Source organism: Passer montanus, unplaced genomic scaffold (assembly GCF_014805655.1).
Source record: "Passer montanus isolate IOZ18808 unplaced genomic scaffold, ASM1480565v1 scaffold47, whole genome shotgun sequence".
Classification (NCBI taxonomy): Eukaryota; Metazoa; Chordata; class Aves; order Passeriformes; family Passeridae; genus Passer; species Passer montanus.
In genome coordinates, this window is record NW_024369596.1 from 5,367,002 (window position 1) to 5,389,473 (window position 22,472).

At 48.8% G+C, this 22,472-nt stretch overlaps 1 protein-coding gene across 1 annotated transcript; it reads left to right on the plus strand.

The window, feature by feature from the left end:
- On the plus strand, positions 1–21,711 carry MSANTD2 (Myb/SANT DNA binding domain containing 2). The gene is given in 5 exon segments (XM_039721985.1): positions 1–153; positions 155–427; positions 12,239–12,497; positions 14,162–14,222; positions 20,227–21,711. Coding segments are annotated over 5 exon segments (1,593 nt in total). The 5' UTR covers positions 1–6; the 3' UTR covers positions 21,080–21,711.
- Positions 21,712–22,472: the final 761 nt, after the last annotated feature.

The following is a 22,472-nucleotide window of genomic DNA, read 5'->3' on the forward strand; positions in this document are numbered from 1 at the left end:
CCCATCATGGCGGCGCCCTGCGGCTCCTCGCAGCTCCCAGCGGCCGAGCCACCGCTGCGCGTCCCCAAGATGGAGGTGCTGTCGCCGGGCTCGCCGGGCGCGCTCAGCGACGGCAACCCCAGCCTGTCCGACCCCTCCACGCCCAGCGGCGCCTTCGCCCTCCGTCTCCTTCTCGCCCGGCGGCGCCGCCGCCGCCGCCGCGGCCGCCGCCTGCCGCGGCATGTCCTGGACGCCGGCGGAGACCAACGCGCTGATCGCCGTGTGGGGCAACGAGCGGCTGGTGGAGGCGCGCTACCAGCAGCTGGAGGGAGCGGGCACCGTGTTCGGCAGCAAGGCGCCCGGGCCCGCCATGTACGAGCGCGTCTCCCGCGCCCTGGCCGAGCTGGGCTACGAGCGCACCCCGTCCCAGTGCCGGGAGCGCATCAAGGTACCGGGGGGGGCCGGGCCGGGCGGGAGGGTGCGCCGGGGGTCGCCGTGCCCGCCCGGCCGGGGGAGCTCCGGGAGCGCTGGGCTCGCTTCCCCGCAGAGCCGGGCGTGCTCTGCTCGCGGGGCTGCGGCAGCGTGTCCCGGGGGTGCAGTCCCCTCGGGATCTGTGCTGAGATCCTTTGGCAGCCTGTCCTTTGGCGCGTGTCCCCAGGGCTTGGCCTCTCGGGGTCTCCGTGCAGTTTTCTGCAGCGTTCTGTGGCCGTGGCACGGTTGTCCCCAGCGCTGAGCCCAGCCCTGGGGGGGTGCAGGGTGTCCCTTTCCCTGGCTCCCCGTGGTCCCATCGGTGTCTCCTGCCTGCCACGTCCTCTGGGTCCCTCCCTCGGCCCCGTAGCCCCAGCGGCACCTTTGGGACACGGGCACTGCTGCCCGGGGGTTCAGTTCCTCCCGTGTGGGCGGGCTCTGGCAGCAGGGAGGGTCATGGCATCCCAGCTGTTTGTGTCCCCTCGTGGGGACAGCCCCGCGGGATCTCTGCCCTGGGTGTCCTCCTTTGGCCCCAGTGTTGGGGGTGCTGTGGTTGGCTCTGTCCCCTCCTGTGTCCCCCAGCACCCTCTGCCCACGAGGGGCTGGCCCTGGCTGCCCCCTTGGGAAAACAGCTCCCAGTTCCCCCAGTAACAAGGGCTGGCCCTGGCTGCTCTTGCACTCCTGGCTCTGTCCTGTGCTCTGGAGTTGTTTTGCAGAGTCTGGTGGCTCAACAGGAGCGTTCTGTGGCTTCACAGACCTCTTGGTCAGCCTTGGGCTGTGTTTTCCAGAGGGGCCTTTCCAGTTCCATCATTCCCTGGGAAAACAGGGCTGGGTTTGGTGCCTGCTCTGTGCATCCTGCTTTTACACAGAGGAGACACTTGGATGGTGTGGAAATGGCTGTGGGGTTTGAGTTTGTAGATGTGGATGATGTCTGGGAGGATGATTTACACGCTCTCATCTCCTCTGGCTCTGACTCCTCCTTTCCTGACCCGTTAGGCTCCTGCAGCCACTTCAGGTGCTGTTGGAGTGAGAAATAAATGTGTTGTTACTGCAGGGGCTCAGTGGACTGGTTGTTTCTCCCTTCCTCTTCCCATCCTTTAGAAACACCTGCTAGCCAGGCTGGGCTGGGGCTGTCCAGGTGTGTACACCTGAGCTGCCTTTAATTTGCAAAATCCCTGGAATAAGGGATGCTGCAGCATCAGGAATTCTGAGAGTGAGAGATTTCCACTTTGGTCCCTGTTGACTGGAGCAGCCTGTCCTGGAAATAGATACTCAAAACAAACCCACTTTCTCTAGAAGTTTTGGGTTCTCAAAGTATTTCCCTCATGGCTGTGTGTTTGCTGCTCAGGGACCTTTTTCCCTTCAACACACCCAAATATTTTTGGAGAGGAACATTGCTGCACTGGAAAAATATCTTAGAGTCCCTCATTCTCCAGGCACTGACAGGACCAGAGCACACAGCCTCCAGCTGCACCAAAGAAAATTTAGGTTGGATATTAGGAAGAAGTTTTTTCCAGAAAGGTGATAAAGTTCTGGAATGGCTGCCCAGGGAGGTGGTGCAGTCACCATCCCTGGGGGTGTTTAACAAAGCCTGGATGTGGCACTGGGTGCCAGGGTTGGGTTGAGCTGTTGGGGCTGGGTTGGACTCAATGATCTTGAAAGTCTCTCCCAACCTGGTGTTCCTGTGAATTTTCCTGGTGGCTCTTGAGGTGCTTGTTGCTTGAATCAGCTTTTATGCAAACCTGTGAGCTTTGCCAGAGGCAGCTGCATGGTGGAAAAGTTCCTTGAGGTGGCCTGGCTTTGTCACTGGCTTTGGGCTGTGATGGGAGTCAGTGATATCGAGGCTCCCAGCCCCAGTTTTGGGGCATGCTGCAGGTTGTGAGGTGTCATCTCTCTGTCAGAACAGCCCAGCCCTGGCTGTTTGGCTTTGGGTGGTGCTGTTGCATGGAGGTGATTTTGGGAGTAGTTTGAAAGGGTTCTCCCACTTTCCCTTCAGAAGTGAGGCTTGAACACGTCTTTGCCCCTGAAATGTTCAAGCTTGGAAGAAACCACCCATCAAACAGCAGGAAAAGAGCTCAAGGCTGATATTTGTCACCAAGAGCAGCTCCTGACAGACTTGTTAGATGTTTCTAGATTGCAGAACACCGAGGTGGGCTCTCCTTGAATGCTGTAATGCTGGAAGGGAATATCTGTGGTCTGTGTTCCACCCATGAGTGTTCCTGTGCACAGCCTGGCCTCGCATCAGGCCATGTGCAGGGCAGGAACAGCTCCTTGAATGCTGCTGTCTCTGGCACCATAAACCCAAACTTTGCATATCCTGGATCCCCACAGTGAGTGCCTTCCTCAGCACAGTCATCTGGAGCAGCAGAAATGTGGCTTTTCCAAAGCCTTTGTGCTCTCAGTGGGTTTTGGCCTGGAATTGCTGGGAAATGAGTCCTTGTTGAGAGCTGTGAGCTCTCCTGGGTGTCAGGAATTTCCCTTGTTACAGGGATTACTGAGATAGGTGTGGTGGCTGTTGCCAACCCTCAGGTCCCAGTTTTTGTGAGATTCCAGGCAGGATTGGCTGCTTGACACTTCAATGATCCATCACAAACAAAAGTGGAAGGGGTCACGCATGGATTCTTCTGAGATGGAGCAGGAGGACTGTCATGTGCTGCAGGAACAAGAGGAGGGCACAGGCACCTCAGAATCCTCCACACTGAGAGCAGGACTGGGGAGATGGTGATGAGGGAGCACATGGCTGCATTGTTCCATTTATTACCCAGAATGTTCTGTGTTTCCATGATTTTGTAGGATACTTAATGCCCATCAGGGGACAGAAACTTGAGACTTTGCTGCTGGATAACAAATGGTGCTTCAAACATTCCAGGTTCAGGTGGTTTTTAAATGAATTTTAGATAAGGATGCCGTACTGCTTTCCTTGGGAACACCTGCATTCCCTGGACAGCCAAATCTTGAGTCTCAACAGCCAGTTGAGCTGGAAAGGAACAAGGCAGTTGTAAGCAGAGGGTTTTCCAGTTGTGTGGCATGGATGCATTCTCTCTTAATTCAAACAGGGTGTGCACAAAGGTCCTGATGCAGATTTTTGCCTGGCTCTCACCATCTGGATGTGCTTTTCTGCACATCAGCAGCTGGAATGAGGCTGCTGTCAGGTTGGAGCTGCTCTGGGAGGGTCTGTTTCAAATTTAGGGATTCACATGTAACTGTTCCAGCAGCTTTTCCTTTGGAAAGAGACCTTGAGTCCAACTTGGTGGCTCTGAGATTCGTGGCTTGGGTAGCCCTGCAGTTGGGAGCTGCAGGAAGAATGGAACATCTTGATTTCTGCCTGTTGCATTCCCAGAAAAGCTGTCTTGTGTGCCACAGCATCCTGTCCTTAATCCTTGCTTGTTCAGTGACACTCTCTTCTTTCATCCAGCCCTTTCCTATTCCCAATGTTCCTGAGCAAGGATTTAGCCTGGTTTTCTCTCCTGAAACTCCCACACCTTCCCACAGCAGCACGTGCAGAGCTGTCTGTGTTCAGGTTTGAGCTTAGAGCTGGGATTTTAAGGCAGGTGATGGAGTATTTGGCCAGACCCTCTCCAGCCTTGCTGGGATCCTGTGCCCTGCACTGGGTGATGCTGTTCAGCCAAGCAGCAGGAGGTTTGCTGGGACTTTAAGCATGGGAAAACGAGCCCTTGCCTTGAGCTGTGAAGCTGTGACCACAGTCCATGGGGTGCATGGAGCATGTTCCATCAGTCCATCCTCTCCAGGCACCCCAGGTGGCTGCGGGGATGGGGTGCTCTGGGGAGGCACAGGTGAGCTCAGGTGCTGCAGCTGGAGCTGTGGGAGTCAAGGGCTGTTTTCAGGCAGTAAAGGTTTGTTTTGTTTTAAAGGGATGTTCTTGAAATAATGGGCTCCAGTTGTTTCTTCAACACCAGATTTTGGGCCTTTTTTTTAAACCCGTGGGAGATTTTGTGTTTCTCTTGCTTGCATCGGTATGGAAGGTGGAATCAAAGCCTCATCCTCCTGATGGCACATTGCTCAGTTGGGCTGAGAGAGCATTTCAGGGCTGGAAATCCTCTGGCTGGAGAGCCCCTCCCCAGCAGAGACAAATCCCTTCTCAGAAGTTGCTGTTAAAACTAATTTCAGGGCGTTTTTAAAATGTCATTTCTTCGGCTACTGCAGAAATGTGAGTTCTGCTTTTATTTTGCCTTTCCCAGAGTCAGTGCCAACCCATTGATTCAAAGAGAAGCAGTTCCAACATCTTAACTCCTGCCTGCAGGAATTCCCAAGTACCACTGCCAATCCAGTCCCACTGTTGTTGGGGGTTTTTGTGTGTAGCAATTTCCTCCTCCCCCCAGATGGGTGACTGGAGGTTTTGGCTGGGTTGTGGTTGTCCACAAAAATAATTTGTTTTTCAAAAGGAATAGAAATACCTTGAAGATGCTGGTTCAGTGCTTCAGAAAGAACAAATCATAGATGGGAGTGCCACAAACCCACATGAAATGGGAAGGGATGGAAAATCACACCTGACTATCAGCTGTTGGTATCTCTTGCTTTAGGCAACACAAACATGATGGTGGTGAGGCTTGTTTGTAAGGGGGCTGTGGTTTAGGTGCTCTGTGATGTAAACACTCTGTAAACCTTGCATGGAGTTGTTTTTTAAGGCAGGAAAAGCTGCTCCAGTGAAGCTGTTTCAGAAGCAATGCTTGCTGTGGTCTAGTGTGAGCTGCTGGACATGAGAGGATTTCAGCCAGAATTCCATCCTTGGTCCAATGAGTGGAGGGGCTGTCTTTGTGGTTCAGAAATGTCAAATGATGGAGCCTTGGTGCATTTATGGCAACCTGCCAACCATCCACCTTCAAAGCAACTTTGATTTGCGCTGACAAGAAGGATGGAGAGGGACTTTCTACAAGGGCCTGAGTGGCAGAGCAAGTGGGAATGTGTTCCCAGTGACAGGGCAGGGCTAGATTGGATAGTAGGAAACAATTCTTCCCTGGGAGGGTGCTGAGGCCCTGGCATGGGTTTCTCAGAGAAGCTGTGGCTGCCCCATCCCTGGGACTGTCCAAGGCCAGGCTGGAGAGGGCTTGGAGCAGCCTGGGATAGTGAGAGGTGTTCCTGCCATGGCAGGAGTGTTGGAACAAGATGAGCTTTAAGGTCACTTCCAGCCCAATTCCATGATTCTGGGTTTTTTGAATGTCATGTCTTTATCTCGAGTTTATCTCAGTCACAGCTCCCCATCCCTTTAACTCCCTGGGCTGTGGTGTGTGTCAGTGTTCAGGTTACCTCCCCTTCTTCCCATGGCTTAAATAGATTCAGATGTGCTGGGTTTTCCAGGCTGGGCTGTTTCTTGCCATTCCTTGAACCCTTCCCAGCAGTCCAGCTTCTCACTGGAGGATCTCATGTGCTCTGGTAGGTGGGAGCAACTTTTTGTTGACATTTTCAGCAGGAAAAAATAAACCCTTCAGTGACAAAGAGCAGATTTAATAGTTTCAGTCCTTTGTGGGACTGTGGCAGAGGAGCATTTCTGGGGTATGAGTGTCCTGTGGAATGAACACTCTTGGATTTGCTCTCAGCTGGGGTATTTGCAGAGTGCTGTTGTGCTGGAAAGAATATGGCTTGAATTGCACATGCAGGACTAGTGTCTTTATGATCCAGTGGCTTCTGCAGCAGTGTTGTGTGTTTATAACACTCTGCTCTGATTGTTCTGGTGTACCTGGGCCATCCACTGCTCATTCCATGGGTGCAGAATGATTCCCAGAGGGAGCTGGGAGGTTGTCTTGTTGGGACAGAAACAGTTGATGGTCAGGAACTCATTGCAGGAGGACAGATCTGCAAAACTTGAGCATTCAGTCTCATTTAGGGAGATGTGTGAGTATTAAATCCTAGATTGGGCACACACAATTTTTTTTTTTCCTGTAGTGGTCTCTGACCATGGAGGACTTGGGAAGATGTTAAAAATCCTCCTGATTGTTGCACTGTGCTTCAAGTGCTGTCACAGGGGCAGATTCCTGCTTACCTCCCTCTTGTGTAAATTTGGGGGCCAAGCAGACAATGCTTTCTGGACTGCTGTGGTCTCACCTGTTACCAAACCTTTCACCACTAGTGGTGAAAATTTGGGTTGGAGTCACTTCTGGTATTTCAGTTCCAGCTTTTCCCATGGATTTAGAGATTGGTCTCTCTGGTAACATTTTCACAGCACAGTTGGTGTGGACCTTCCTCTAGAGACCTCAGGATCACACACGGCTGGGACACTGTTGGATGTCTGTGTTTCAGGGTTCTGAATGTCACAAGCCATTTCCCTTGTGCTGCTGCCCATGTTGATGCTCTCTGCACTTCAGTGAAGCTCATTTTGGAGAGGAGTGTTTTCCCTCCCACCTGTGGAATGATTTGTGCTGCCCTTCCTCTGCTGGATGGGCTTGTGGTCTCCCTCCATTCACTTGAGAGTGAGCCAGCAGGGATTTGAGTCTGTGATCTCTCGAGGCTTGCACAGACATGGCTCCTTGAGTACATCTCAGACCTCTTTTCATCCAGGCTGCTGCAGTTTGGGTTTTCCTTAAAAGTCTGGTTTTGTGAGTGGTGTAATGGTGTTTGTCTTGATCACAGTGATCACAAGTAGATGCATGCAACTTCAAGTTTGATTTTTGGAATGAGCTTGTTTCTGAAGGCAAGGTGACCTACTCAGGTGTGGCTTTGATTGCCCCAAAGTAAGTAATGTTTGATCAGGACATGCCAGGAGCAGGTTGAAGCTCACTCAGGCATCTCGTCCATTTAGGCTGGATATCAGGGAAATGTTCTTTCCCCAGAGGGTGGTTGGGTACCTACACAGGCTTCCCAGGGAATGGGCATGGCACTGACCCTGCAAGAGCTCCAGGAGCATTTGGGCAACACCCTCAGACACAGGGTGGGATTGTTGGGGTGTGTGGGCAGGGCAGGAGTTGGGCTGTGGATGATCCTTGTGGGTCCCTTCCAGCTCAGGATATTCTGTGATTCAGTGATGTCTGCAAGCTGAGCTCTGTCTGGAGGACCCCCCACTACATCCAAACTCTTTACAAAGTCTTTGGCTGGGTGGGTCTGGAGGAGGGTGGTGCTTCCCTGCCTTCTCAAGCTCTAACAGGTTCATTCCTATTCTTTCATCCAGTGCTGGTTTAGGAAATCCAGGAGCATTGAGAGAAAGAGGTGCCCAGCTGCCAGCCCTCCTGCAGGCAGTGCTGGAGTCTCCTCTCTAAGGGTCTGGCTCAATTAGTAACAAATCCCTGATGAGGGTCTGAGTATCCTCAGCATTCTGATAGCAGCAAGCAGTGGAGCATCTTGCCAGGTTGTTGAGCTGAGCCCACAGCACTGCAGGGTCTGTTGTCACAGCACCACACGTCACTGGTTCCTCACCCTGATGGGACACAGCCTGTTAAACCCCAGCTTCACCCACTCTTGGCAAAGCCCTGTCTCATGGGGGCTGACCTCTGCAATTGGCTGTGGAGCTTCTGTGAATAACTCCTCTACAGGCAAGAGCTTTGTGGTTTTTTTTGTATTACATTTAATTGTGATGTAGAAATTGGCAGTGGTGGCTGTGAGTTTTCGTTTGGTTCCAGCTCTCCCTAACAAAAACCCAAGTCTGCCCTGCCTCAACTGATATCCCCATACTTGTGTCAAAGCCAGGGTGACTTTGCTTCTTCATGGTCCAAAGAGAGCTCTGGTTCTTACCTCAGTCAAGACAATCAGCTTGTCTGCATTTACCCCCCAAGCCTTCTCCCCTCTTGTGAGGGCATTCCCATCACTTCTCCTCCGTACCAGAGCCAAACCCTTCAGGAAGATGTTTGGGTAAATCAGGACACAACCAAGGCCTTGCTCTTGATGTAGAGAGTGATTCACTGTGACAGCCACCGTGTCCCCGGTGCTGTGTCCCCGGTGCTGTGTCCCCAGTGCTGTGCTCGGGCAGATGTGCAGCCAGCTGTGGGGCTGGAGCCTTTGCAGACTGGGCTGCAGCAGCTCCTGGGACTGACCCTGAGCTCTTGGGGGCCTGATTGAGTGCTGGGCTCTCACCTTCTGCAGAGGGGTATTTCTGTTTGGGGCCTCATGCTGGAGATGCATTGGTGCCATCAGCTGCCTTCCTGCTGTGGTGTGTAGCTCTGCCAAGAGTTTGAGGTGCTGCTCTTCTCATTTTATTTTTGATAAACCACAGAAATGGGACTTGTTGAGGCAATACCCCATTTAATTCTTGTGTTCTCCTGCCTTGCACATAGCTTTTAACCTAAAAGTTCATGAGCTGAAGTTGTTGCACAGATTTGTTACCTTCTGCTCCCAGGAACTTAAAATGGAGGCTTTGAGACCTTTCACTGTCCCCTACAACCACTCCAGGCTTCAAAAGCTGTTTCTTTTGTCCAGTGTAGTTTCATCTTGTGTTTCCTGTGAGTATCCTGGCATGATGAGGGAGGGAGCTGTTTGGCACTGCTGTTCTTTATTTGGGATATAAAGCTGAGAACTCCTCTACATTAAGTAAAAGAGCCTCTTTGAAGCTGAGTGTTGTGCTAGGTGATGCTCTGGGACATCTGGACCCCTTTAGGCTGCTGTAAATGAATCAAACAGATATATGTGGACACAGCCACAGGCCACCAAAGTGCTCTGCAGAGCCCATAGCTTCTCCCTGAATAAGAGCATGTCTCAGATCAGGGATCTGGAATTCCATGTTGGATGACCTCAGGTTATATATAAAAACTTGCTGTGGTCTGGTTCTCCCTCATCTTATTTTTTTGCTTGGAGGAGGACCATGTCTGCAGCCTTCCTAAAGGTTTTTCTCATCCTCATCCTGCAGTTCCTGCAGAGCTCCAGGTTCTTCGGTGGCTTCACTTGTAGAGATGAGGACTCGTGAGTTAGAAATGGTGAGAAAATCCACAATGAGCTTTGTGACTGTCTCCTCCTTTGGTTTTCCTGATGATAAATTAAGCGGGGATAATGTGTGTTCGTGTTGCAGGCAGTGTTGCAGAACAATAAGCAAAAGCCTCGGTCTCTTCCAGTCTGAGCAGTCACTGGGCAGTGATCAGGTCTGTTTTCCTTTGTCCTAAATTCCCTGCTTTCTGTATCTGTATCAATCTGTGTATGTGCACTTCAGGAGCCACGGAGCAGGAGTTGAGCTGGACACCAGGAGGAGTAGAGGAGGTGCGTAAGAAACAAACAGATCTTAGAGCTTGGAGATCAGGATAAAATGGTGAGAGAAAGGTTAAGGATTATAAAATGTCCAGGTTTCCTGAGGTCTGAGCAATGTTTTAGGTCTTACCAGGCTCTCTGAAAAAGAGAAGCCTGTGGGCTTACATGAAACATGGCTCATGGTATTTGGAGGGAACATCAGGAGAAGTTGTAGGGACTGCCTGTTGGAGACACTGGGGAGAGCCTCCAAGAAGAAAGAGCCAGCAGGAATCTTGATTCTCCAGCACACAAGACCAAGGAGCCAGCAGCTGCTTAGCCACAGGCCCTTTGGTGCTTTGGAAATCCCTACATTGGAGATTATTTCCCCCAAATTTTAGGTTATCTGCTTGCAGAAGCGGAGGTGACACAGCCAGGTGAGCATTTGGGCAGTACCCCCAAAAGTATCAAGTAATGAGCAGTCACACTGTTTCTCATTTATTTTCATCCCCTTTCCTGTGTTGCTCCCTTTAGTTTTTCTGCTTGTCTACATTGACTTGCTGCTAAATTATTTTGATAGTAAAATATGCCAGATTGCAGCCTGACTGAAATAATTAATTACTACTAGGCTACAACCTAGTGTGGGATCCTCCATAACCCCACTGGTGGGGAGAGATGTTTGAAGCACATGCTGAAAATAGGGTGTGAAAATAGAGTGGCTGAGGGTGTCGGGCATTCCCAGAGGGCTTGGCCAAGCGTAGGGATGCTTTGGAAACAGTTTGTTTCACTTGAAGGCTGCTAATAAATTCAGCTGGAGGCTCTAAATCATGTTTAACTCCTATGGATAAGCTGGCCCAGGTACAAGAACTGGGGCCTGGGAAATACATTTTAAAAATCTAACCTGGGTGGATTTTAGAGTCTGGGAGTGAAATGACTTTACCCTTATTGGTCAGTGAGATTTGAGCTGAAAGGAGAGAAATTGGAGTGAGAAAGCTGAATTCTAAAAACCAAATGTATCTATACCCCAGCCTGAGGGAGCCCTATTTGCACCAGCAAATACCAGCAGGTTTCTAGGCTGGGTTTTGGTGCTAGGTTGCCATAGCAGGTTGTCTTCCACCCTGCTCACAGACAGAAAGTTCAAATGTGCTGGTGTCCACCAAAGAGGATCTGCCTGTTTGTCCTGAGGTAGTAATGGCAAAAGTGGGAAGGGTTCCACCTTAAACCATGGAATAACTCATGCCTGTTGCTGCCTGTGTGTTTATATGGGTTATTTTTTTTTATTTTGTGTTGTTTTCGTGTGTTTTTGTTTAAAACAGCAGGGTAATACTGACTTGCTGCTTAGCGGTTTTGCTTCTGCCCCCAGGGCTCTGAATCTCAGGAGGAAACTGGTTAGAAATGTATCCCTTTGCTGCTGATGCTGTTAACCCAGTGTATGAGGAGCTTTAGGTAGGTTCCAGCTTTCTGGAGTTTTAAAAGTTCCTTTCTTTGGGGGGGAAAAAACCAAGTAGTTTTTGTAATGATGTGTCCTCCTGCAGAAAGCAAGGGAGCAGGACTCGTCCTTCCCAAATTAATGCCTCTCTTGATTTCTGGAGGCAGCTTTGCCATTCAACTTAGAACCTCAGCAATCTGATATATTTAATTTTTTATAAAGTTAATGTTTTCTAGCAGTTTACTAATGTGAAAAGACCCAGAAAACCTGGGGCATATCACTGTCTTTCAAGATCAGAGCAGTGGTAGAATTAAAACCACACTAAGGGTTGTGTAGAAAGCTTTAGTATTTTTACCCCCAAGTTGTTATCTTCTGCTCCAGAGTAGGGGGAAAACATGGATGGAACCATAGGCTTATCCAGCAGCAATGAAGTGGCTTAACCCTTGAAGTGGGATGTCAAAGGGATCACCAGAACTGGGTGAGGCTTTGGCATGAGGTTCTGCCCCAGCTCTGTTTGAGAGACTGCTCATACCAAGCCACCTCAGTGCTGTTACTTACTTGATGCTTGATATCAAAGTCTGGGGACTGGGAGCATTATTGATTTGACCTCTTTTAAATTTCAGCAGCTTCACAAGAGACAGAGTGAGTTAGTAAGGAATGCAAAAATATGTAAGTAATAAATATTTTCCTAGCTGAATAGCTTAGGCATATCCATTTTGTACCTTGTGTCTTCTTACCAGAGTAAGGAAGGTTGGACTGTCTTTGCTTTTGGGGGAAATCTTTCTGTTTTCCTTTCTCTCTCCTCCCTGCTTTCCCCTCTCCAAGCTGTGGGCACAACACCAGCTCTGCTTTCTCCTCCTCATAGTAGGTGTGCATTTTCCTGGCTGATTGGTGTCTCTGACTGGGGGGCTCTTGGTATTTTTATTTTATTTTTTCCCTGCATCCATAGGAGATCCGGGGATTTTTTTTTTTCTTTTTTTAAAGTGAGAAAGAGAATAAATTATCCAAGTTAAATCTGAGGAATCTGTAGCTGCTACACAACTTGTCCTGTGTCATAGATGTTAACGCTAAGCGGGAATGTCGGATATATATATGATGCTTCCTGGTGGGTGTAGATTAATTTGGGAGCATTGCTCATGAGCGTGGGGCAAATATGACCAACAGAAATAACCCCCAAAGCCCTAAACTCTGCCTGTGTGACTGTGTGTGGGTGCCTGTGTGCTCGTCCAGCCCCACACCCCTGACTGAGCTGCTTCTCTCTCTCAGACCCTCCGCAGGTGCTACAGCCGCGTGAAGGAGCACGGCGTTGGCAAGAGGAAAAGCAGCTACACCTTTGAACAGCTGGAGCAGGTGTTTGGGCAGGGAGGATGGGACTCCCAGCCCTGCCAGCCCGTCCTCATCAACAGCAGTGGCTTGTACCAGGAGCTGGAGTCAGATGGCAGCACGATGGAGGAATACTCTCAGGAGGACTGGGGAAACCACAGTCAGGATCTTCACTGCTACCAGACCGGCGAGCAGGAGTTGGGTAAGAAATCCCACCTTGGCACATCTCCCTCCTTGGGTTTGTGCTCCTGGCTGTCTGGCACACACATATCTCTGTACCAGCTTTCACCTCTCAATGTGCTCACAGTGCTAAACACATCCTTGGGGAGAAGAAGGACAGAAATTCCTCACTTAATCAAAAGCAAACCATGGATCAGGACTGGAGGAAAGAAGGGCTGTTTGCCCAGAAACAGCAGAGGTGACACCTTCCCTGTCTGTCCTTTCACTCCCAGTTTTACTTTCCCTCATGGGATTCAGGAGATATTTTCCCTTCCAGTGGTATCTGGGTGTTACCATTCAAACATCATTTGCTTAAATTGTGAACAGGGCTTCAGCCTGCTGCTGGCAACAGCAATAACTATAAAAAATGCTGCTCTTTCTTATTTACCTTGATATATTGATATTAAACATGTTAATATATCTATATCCAAAGGTGTGGCCTTTTTTAAAGTGAAACAATAGCAAGCAAACTCACACTTGATGTTTGAGACCTAAACCAAACTCTTCCATGTGCTTTTCTTGCCTGAATTTTTGCTGTCTCTGCCTAAAAGTCAATTTTTAAATTAATTTGGAGGTTTAATTGTTGCTCATGGCTTTTTGAACCTTGTTAAACAGATCAGGGTACCACATCCCTGATAGAAAACACACTCCAATCTGAGCAGTTCTGGGAAGAAGTGGGTTTCTTGAGGCATGTTTCTCTCAAGCTACTCCTCTTATGGGTGTGTGTTCCTCCCTTGCCTGAGCAGGGTTTTTTCACAGCAGAAGCTTTAAGTTGATAAAATCCAATGGAGATGCAGGTGAAGAAGGTGAATTGTGTAAAGGCTTTTTTCCCCATTTAGAGGATGAAAGCGGAGAGGAGGAGCAGTTGGGTGTCTGTACACATCTGTGTTTGGGGGACTGGTGAGTCAGGATGCTTTGGAAGAGCCTTAGATCGCAGTTTAATGTTAAAATTTGCAAGTTGGCTGTTAACCACATTCCAGTTCCTCAGACTCCTTCCCTGGGGGATTTAAAAGTCAGAAATATGTGGGAGAGAAACAGTGGGGAGAAGAAAACGTTACAAAACGTATGCAAATGATGGCTAATTCTGTCTGGTGTGGCTTGTTGTGGTGAGTCAAGCTGGGATCTCCTGGTTTGTCACCAGTCTCGGGGACGTTTGCGTGCGCTTGGGCTGACGATGCCCTTCACACTCAGAAGTTGTGAGCAAAGCACTTGGCACACAACGTCTGAATTGAACACAGATGCAGTTCTGCTGCTGCTTCCTCTTGAAATGTGCCATTAGAAGCGGAATTGCTTTTTCTTATTTTTTTTTTCCTTGAAACAATGTAGTTTGCAATTCTGTCAATGCGTGATTTAATGGATGGGACTGGAGCCTTGTCCATGAAAGGTTTTCCACTTGCAGAGGGAGATTCAGAACTTAACTGACCATATCTCTTCCAAAGAGAGAGATATGGTCAAAGATGGTTAAAGAAAAACTCAATCAATTATAGAGGGTGTAGGAGCTGGAGCTGTCTCATGCAGAACTCCAGCAGACCGCCTGGCTTAGGAAGCAACTCAGATTTATTTTTTATTTAATTTCAAGCTCTTAAGAAAAAAAGCCCTAAGAACATTATTTAAAATCTAATTATGTGTTGGAATTTTACCTTTCAGATGAAATGCCTACCACGAAAAGAACATTAAAGATAAAACAGGAGTCTTCAGAAGACACGCAGTAAGTAATTTATGAATGTTTTACTCTGGAATGTATTTCCCTGGGGATAATGTGCAGGAGGGGAGGATATTTGAAACTTCTGTTTATAATTATAAATACATTGTGCAAGACTATTCATACAGTTGAATCTGCTTTATGCATTATTCCCATTACCTCGGAACAGCTGAAAAGCTTCACAACTCTGTTTCTCCTTGGCTTTGCCATTCAGCAGACAAAACAAGACTTACTACATGGATGTGAGGGCTTAAACCACAGATAGAATCCACAAGAAGAGCTCCCTTCCTTGGTGGGAAGGCATGCCAAAGCTTGGGAGTCTCTGACTTCCATTTTTATAACTTTCCAGACCTCACTGGTAACCTTTTGGCTGGGTTTAATGCAGCAAACACTGGAGCCTTTTGAATGCTTTGAGCATGCGACTCTCCCTTGCCTCTCCAACAATAACACAGAGCATTCCCAAAAATGAAAGGAATTGTGCTGTATTTACTCTGCCCAGGGCAGCTTTCTGCCAGCCTTTGGGGGTGGTTGTGGGTCTGTCTGCAGTGGGAGTGAGCCCAGGCTCACAGATCCTTTGGGCTTCCTCACAGGAGCTCCCACCCCAGTGGGTTTTAGTGTTACTGGGATTTTCCATGGTAGAAATCAGCTGCTGTAGGGTAGGAGGTCACCAGCAGTGGGAACAGCAGCAGAGCATCCCTGATGAGTCATATAGAACTGAGGCTTTGTACTGTAACTCAATGAAAAAAAATCTCTAAAAACTTAAACATAAATATAAAGAAGTAAAAAGAGACATAAATTTAAAGTAAAATAACTTAAGAAAATAAAAGTAATTTTAAAAGAAAAATAATTAACAAGAATCTTCCCTGGCTGTGGTGTAGCTTTGGCAGACTCCTGACTTCAGGTGGATATTCACATAGCCAAAGGTGACTTTTTTCTTCACATGGAGCAAATTCATTTTAACAACACAAGGACAACCTGGAGAAAAACAGCTTTTTTCAATGTTAACTTTCTTACTGCCACTTTGAACACTTTCTTCATGCTGTTCTGGAGTAATTTTACTTTTAAGGAGCTCCATAGCAAATAATCCTGAATTTTCTGAGGCGAAGGCTTGGACCACATGAATCTTCTCTTCCAAGTTTTAATGTGTACGTGACCAGCTGAATTAGATTTTGGTAAATGAGACCTTTCAGAGTTTTATGTTCATTTTTCCCCCAAATTCCCTCTGAAATGCAGTGGAGTCTCTGAACTCTGGGGCACTTTGTGAAGCGTGCCAGCGATGAACTCGTCCTACGTGCAGGGTGGAAGCACAGAGCATTTTCCAAAGCACAGATTTGCTAAAAGCTGCTTTTCCCCTTGTCTGTGAGGAGAAGGAACTTGTAAACTCTGACTCAGTAAGTTAAAAGCAGTAAGAAGATGCACGGCTGATACAAAGATAAGCTGGGTATTTCTTTATTATCTTAAAATAATAAAATTTCATCTAAAAGCCACAGTAGATAAATAGTTATCAGTCTTTCACCTCTTTGTACAGCATTTTAAAATGCAGATAGCCCACTTCAAAGACAAGTTCATTTGCCTTCTTGGTCAAGGGCAGATTTTCAGCAAAAATTGTCTCCAGAAGTCATTAAAATCCTGGTGAAACTTGTGGTGTGCTTTTGGACAGAGAAACAGAATTCTAGAATGGTTTGAGTTGGAAGGAACCCTAAAGCTCATCTCATTCCACCCTCTGCCATGGGGCAGGGACACCTTCCACTGTCCCAGGCTGCTCCTTGCCCCATCCAGCCTGGCTTGGATACTCCCAGGGATCCAGGGGCAGCCACAGCTGCTCTGGGCAACCTGTGCCACAGCCTCAGCACCCTCACAGGGAAGAATTCCTTCCCAATATCCCATCCATCCCTGCCCTCTGGCAGTGGGAAGGCACTCCCTGTGTCCTGTCACTCCATCCAGTGTCCCAAGTCCCTCCCCAGCTTTCCCCAGAGCCTTTTCCTCTCCAGGTGAGCTCTCCCAGCCTGGCTCCAGAGCCGAGGGCTCCAGCCCTGGAGCGTGCTGGGTTCATGTTGGTGCAGTTTGCTTGTGCTCATAGCAGGAAGTTTTTTTGCCATCAGCTCATGTAGCCAAGTGCTATGAGCACAAGAATGGATGTGAGCAAAGGAGAAAGCAAGGGATAGGGAATGTCTGGACCAGGTTCTTCAAGTACCAATTAATAAATATGGTTGGGTGAAGGGGGGCTGGATGAAGATCAGGTGTAACAGAGCCCCAAAACACTGAAAGGGCTGGGGAAAAGTGAGCTATAAATCTGGGAGGAAAAAGGCCAATTGTAGCTTTAGGGATTTAGTGGGCATCCTATGGATAGCTTTTAGTTACAGAAAGTGTATGACCTGCCTGGGTGTCAGAGGGCAGATATCCCAACTCCCCTGAACTTCCCAACAATGTGGGACAGCACAGCTGTCCCCACTCAGGCACTGTGTCTCCAAGTGACACAGAGAGAGCCATGGGCTCCTTTAGGGGGACATGATAAAGGTGCTGCCAAGGCCAGAGCCCCTCTGCTCTGGAGTTAGGTTGGGAAGGCTGGGAGTGTCTACCTGGAGGAGAGAAGGCTCCAGAGAGACCTCAGAGCCCCTGCCAGTGCCTAAAGGGGCAGCAGGAGAGCTGGAGAAGGACTGGGGACAAGGGATGGAGGGACAGGACACAGGGAATGGCTTCCACTGACAGAGGGTTAGATGAGATATTGGGAAAGAATTCCTTCCTGTGAGGATGGGGTCCTTGGATCCCTGGGGGTGTCCAAGGCCAGGCTGGACAGGGCTTGCTGGATCAACCTGGTCTAGTGGAAGGTGTTCCTGCCCATGGCAGGGATGGGATGAGATGACCTTTTGGAATCCCTTGCAGGTCAGAGTGTTCTAAGTCTGTGACACACAGGGACTTGCCACCTTTCACTTCATTTTTGACAGTATGGGAAGCAAAGGGCAGCAGGTAACCCGTGTCCATGTCCCATCCTCCATCAGGATGCTCCTTCCCCATGTCGGCTCTGCTGTTGCCTGTCCTTGGCTGTTGTCTCCAAGTAAGCTGTTATGAAAAGTGAAATATCACTTAGAGACTTTGAGAATTGGTTTGATTCACTGTTGATTTTGGGAAGATGAACTAGAGAAAGCTTGTGGATCTTCACTGCAAGCAGCTGTTCTGGGCCCTTTGAAGTCTGCCTGGTTTGGAAACAGCGCCCTAGAACAAATTTGCGCCTACTCTTGTCTCAAGTTTTTCCTCATTTGAATTGCAAAAGCTTCCAAGGAGGAAGAAATGCAGGTCCCAGACTCCAGCAGGGAGGTGATAATTTGATGATGAGAGAAAATCCAGCTCTAGGGCACCTTCTGCAGCTGAAAAGTGAGATTGTCCTGAGACACACAACAGGTTAAACCCTCTGCTCAGTTCCCACTGTCCTGAAAAATGAATCATATTAATTATACAAATTAAGCAAATACATAAGTACAACTTTAATAAATAATTTTAAATAGTTCAATGAATGAAAATTACATTTGAAATTAATAAATAATTAAATAATAGTAATTTTTACTGCTGATGATACCTTTGCTTGGGTAAGTCATCAAGATCCTGGATCCAGCCTGGGAATGCAAAGCACTGCCAAGTCGGATCCTGGCAAAAGCAAGAAGATACTAGACCTGAAAAGTCAAACTTAAAATTCATTTTTTTCTGTTCTCCTCTGTGCTGGAAGCAGTAGGTTCCTTGTGGAAAGTCCTCAGTGTGCTGCTGAAGCTGTGCTCCCATGCAGTGGTTCCCATTCCCTGCAGGAGCTGTTGCAGTGACTAATGCAGCCGAGCTGGGCTCTGGCTTGTGCCGAGCTAAACCGAGCAGAGTATTTATAGTGCACTTAATAAAGGTGGGGGCTTTGCTTTCAGTTCCTCACTCTGCTCCTCAGCTGTTGAATGAAAACCTGCCCACGCTGTGCTCTCCTGTCTTTGCCTTGGGAAGGGAATAACTGGAGCTCAGCTGCTGTCAGGAGTGGAGCGTGTGTGCCAGTGCTGAGGCACCGAGCTGTGCTCCAGCACTGCCCTGTCCCCCTGGCTGTCCTACCCCCTTGTGCCCAGAAAGTAAACTTGCACTTCCAGAAGCCTCAAAAAGATATTTTCCAAGCATGGCAAAGCGTCAGGGAGGCTTTAAATGAGTTTTGTCACAGTGTTTATGCCACAGGGTAAATGGAAATGGATTTGGGGTAAGCATGCATTCTTCTTGTCTGAGATTTCTCTCTGTTGCTGCCAGGTAGTGGAACTGACTCCTCAGAATAACTTGTAGTACGAAATAGAACTTCAGTGCTGGTGGAATCAGTGTTTTTAAGAACCACTGGGCTCTGCTTGTCTAGCCTGTCCCTCCTCAGTGCTCTAGAAACTCTGTTACACTCCAGTTGTGGTGGAAATGTACTTCCCAAAATGCCTTTGAAGGTCTTTTCAGGGGGCTTCTGACATGGTTGGTGCTACAAGGCAGGTGAGGTTGATGAGGTGGTGATGGATGTGGTGCTGGTGTCACTGTGAGGAGGGAGCTGTCCCTACCTGGATGCTCAGAAACACTTGGGGGGTTGGACAGCACAGATGAGGTTTGCAGATGGTGTGCACCCACCATCCTGTGTCAAACCAGAGCTCTGTGTCCTGGGCCCAGAGGCCTCCCCCATCACCTGCAGGACACCCAGCAGCTGGAGACCCTTGCCAGAATCACGTGTTAGACCTGTAAAAGGTTTTTTTGGATGAAAGGCTCTAATGTGGGGCCTCTCCAGCACTACAGGAAGGCTCTGCAGCTCCCAGTTTTCTTTGAACCCTTACGTACATTATGATGGAAAAAGAGCTACTCCCCACAGGGATTTATTGGGCAGGAATGCACCAGGGTCAGCCTTGGTTGTGGGGTGTTGTATCTGCTCTTAGAGGCCTCCTGTCCCTCACCAGTCTGATGCTGGACTCTATTGGGAAGGGCTGGTTTTAGGGAGTTCAGGTGATCTTGAGGAGCCTGCAGGAGGAGGGAAGTTTGCATGTGCCCTGTGCCACCTCGTACAGTATGTCCTCCTGGTGGGGGGTGGAAGGAGAAAAAATCCTCCTGGGAGTGCAGTGGCTTCATAATTCAGCTTTACAGACATGGCACAATGGATAAAGGAAGGAGAGTTGCATGGGAAGATCCTTTACATCCCATTTGTTGCACCAAGAGAGGTTTCTCTGTTAGTAAATGAGTTGCATTATCTTCTACGCCTTTGATTATAGGACAATAACTTCCCAAATTTGGAGTTCTCCCTACCAGCTAATTACACCCTAATGGTCTCATTTATCCTGGAGGAAGCTGTTCCAGCTCGCTGCAGGTGCACACAGATGCTCTCTCCTGATGTAAACCCCTCTCTGAAACCTTGCAGCTGGGAGTGAAAACACATTTTTGGGAGCGTGGGGATTTCTTAATTGGCTTTCTGGAGGGATTGCTGCTGTCCATCCCACAGCATCTGGGATGTGTCTGGGAGCATCTTCTGCTCCAGGGGTTTGCTCCCTTGAGCTGTGTTTCCACCCCAGCATTGGGACAGAGCCCTTGGGAGTGGCTTCATGCTCCTGTTGGGATTTTTACAATTGCAGTGCCATTTGCTGGCATTAATTTGGGGATAACAACGAGGCAGAAGTGTTTTGAGTGGCAGTTGTGAGTTTGGGATGCAGCTCATGAGTCATGTGCTGACAGAAGCCCAGGATTGTAAGGAATGACCCAGTAGTTGTGTTATTTATTCAGCAGTGCCAAATACGTGCTTCCTTGGAGATGCTTTGATATCAGGAGGAGCTGGGGTTGGGTTTGTTTTTGTTTTGTCAAGATTAATTTAAAATTCCCCTATCAGGGCGTTGTTACAACCCATAAACTGCCCCAGAAATGTAGTAGTAAGAAAAGAAAGCTGATGGGGATTATTATTTTCTGAATGTTGGTGCATTCCCTGGGAAAGTTTTTCAGCTCTGATGCCTTTATCCTTCTCTCCCTGTTTCTTAATTTCCAGGAAGCGTGACGTCATGCAGAACATTATGCAAATCTTGGAGTCGGTCCAGTTGAAGTGGGAGCTGTTTCAGAGCTGGACGGACTTCTCCAGGCTCCACCTTTCTAACAAACTGGCCATTTTTGGCATTGGGTACAACACCCGCTGGAAGGAGGATATCCGTTACCACTACGCAGAGATCAGCTCCCAGGTGCCCCTGGGCAAGCGGCTCCGGGAGTATTTCAACTCTGAAAAGCCAGAGGGTCGGGTGATCATGACCCGAGTACAGAAAATGAACTGGAAGAATGTTTATTACAAATTCCTGGAGATCACCATCAGCGAAGCCCGATGCTTGGAGCTGCACATGGAGATCGACTGGATTCCCATCGCTCACTCCAAACCCACTGGAGGGAACGTGGTGCAGTATTTATTACCTGGAGGGATCCCAAAAAGCCCTGGCCTGTACGCCATCGGATATGAGGAGTGCCACGAGAAGCTCCCCTCCCCTCTGGCCGAGCACCGGGCACCCGACCCCGGCAATGAGACTCCAGGGGAGCTCGAGGTGCCCTCGCCACAGGCCTCCCTTCGGGTGGATATGGAGTCTGCCCGGATTATCTACTGTTACCTCGGCATCGCCGAGGTCCGGACTCTGCAGCAGTGCCTGTTTTTACACTTCCAGGCAAACACCAAAACCTTCAGCAAAGATTGGGTCGGGATCAACGCCTTTTTATCTCAGAACTGCGTCGTAGAGCCCGGTGTCTCCCCCAAATCCATCTACATCAAATTTGTGGAAGTGGAGAGGGATTTTCTGTCTGCTGGCTCTTTGGTAGAGTGCCTGGAAAAAGCCATCGGGTACCCCTTAAAATTTAACAACTGAGCCTCGTCCTTCATAAGGATCAGGGCTTTCCGCCCCATTTTCCATCTCACTCGGATCCTGTCCGTTCCCACCGGGGCACACGGGACTTTTCCTGCTGGGAGGGGCGCGGAGGCTGCCGGGGCGGCTCGGCCGCGGCGCGGCCGCGAGCAGCGCGCGGCACGCGGGACGGCCCTCGGTACATTCCACGTGGGACACGCTCGGCACGCGGCGCCTTCGTACCGCAACTGAGGGGTTGGGCTTTCCTCTGGTCCACGGTGTCTCACTTGGACGCATCCGTCTCTGAGTGTTGCTCTGGATCTGACTCAATAAGCAATAGATAACGGCGAGGGAAACCCCAACTCCCGGCCCGGGGACTGTTTTTCAAAGCCACCCTTAGATATCTTGTATATAATTTAGAACTTCACTTTTTTCACCATTGAGTGTTCTCCTCTCTCCAAACAGTGTTGCCTGCAAAGACTTTGGGTTCCGTGATGTATTCCACATCCTTAGTAGCGTTGCCATATCTGCTATTATTTTATTTTATTTTTATAACATTAAAATAATTCCTGGCTTTTTTATTTTTTCTTTATTTTTCCCTATTCTTCTCTTTACTGTCTTTTTTTAATCATTATTTTTCTCTTATTTCTCTCATTTTTCTGTTCTTTTTCTTTTTTCTCTATTCCTCTTTTTTTAATCTTGTTTTTATCTTGTCTTTTTTGTTTGTTTTTTTAAATTTCTTTATCATTTTCCTTTGTCTTTTTTTTCTTTTGATTCTTTTAATTTTTTTAATTATTTCTATTTTCACTTTTTACCCTTTTTTTGTCTTATCTTCTTCTCCCTCCGGTTTCCTTTTTTTTTTTTTTTTTTTTCCAATCGAGTTCCAAAACTCTTTGTGAGAACAACCTGGCAGCTGGGAAAAAACAACGATTATTTTTACTTGTTTTGTTGTCGACCCATTGCTTATGGACACAATCAAAGCTGTGAGAAGGGGACGGTGGGGAGGGGGCGGGGGCGNGGGGGCGGGAGGGGGGTGGGGGAGGACGCATTTATGCCTTTTCAGCGTGGTCCCGGTGCAGCCCCGCGCCGCCGCCGGGGCCGGTGGGTTTTATCTCCTGGAGCTCATCCATCGGTGACGTTGTGACATACGATGAATGTGTCGGTCCTAATAAAATCAAACAAACACGTACAGAGCCTTCCACACGTCCTTCTCTGGGGCAGTCTGGGGAGGTGCCGAGCTCTTCCCTGTGCATCTTCCCACCAGGGCTTTGCTCCTGGGCTCGTTGGTGGAGTTGCTGATTTTTTTCCCGTGGGGTGAGCGCCGCCAGAGCCGGTTGCTCTCCCTACAGAGGTTCCCAAAACCCTTGAAAGAAGTGAGGGGCAGTGCCCGTCTGGAAGTTGGCATCGCCTTTGAGCC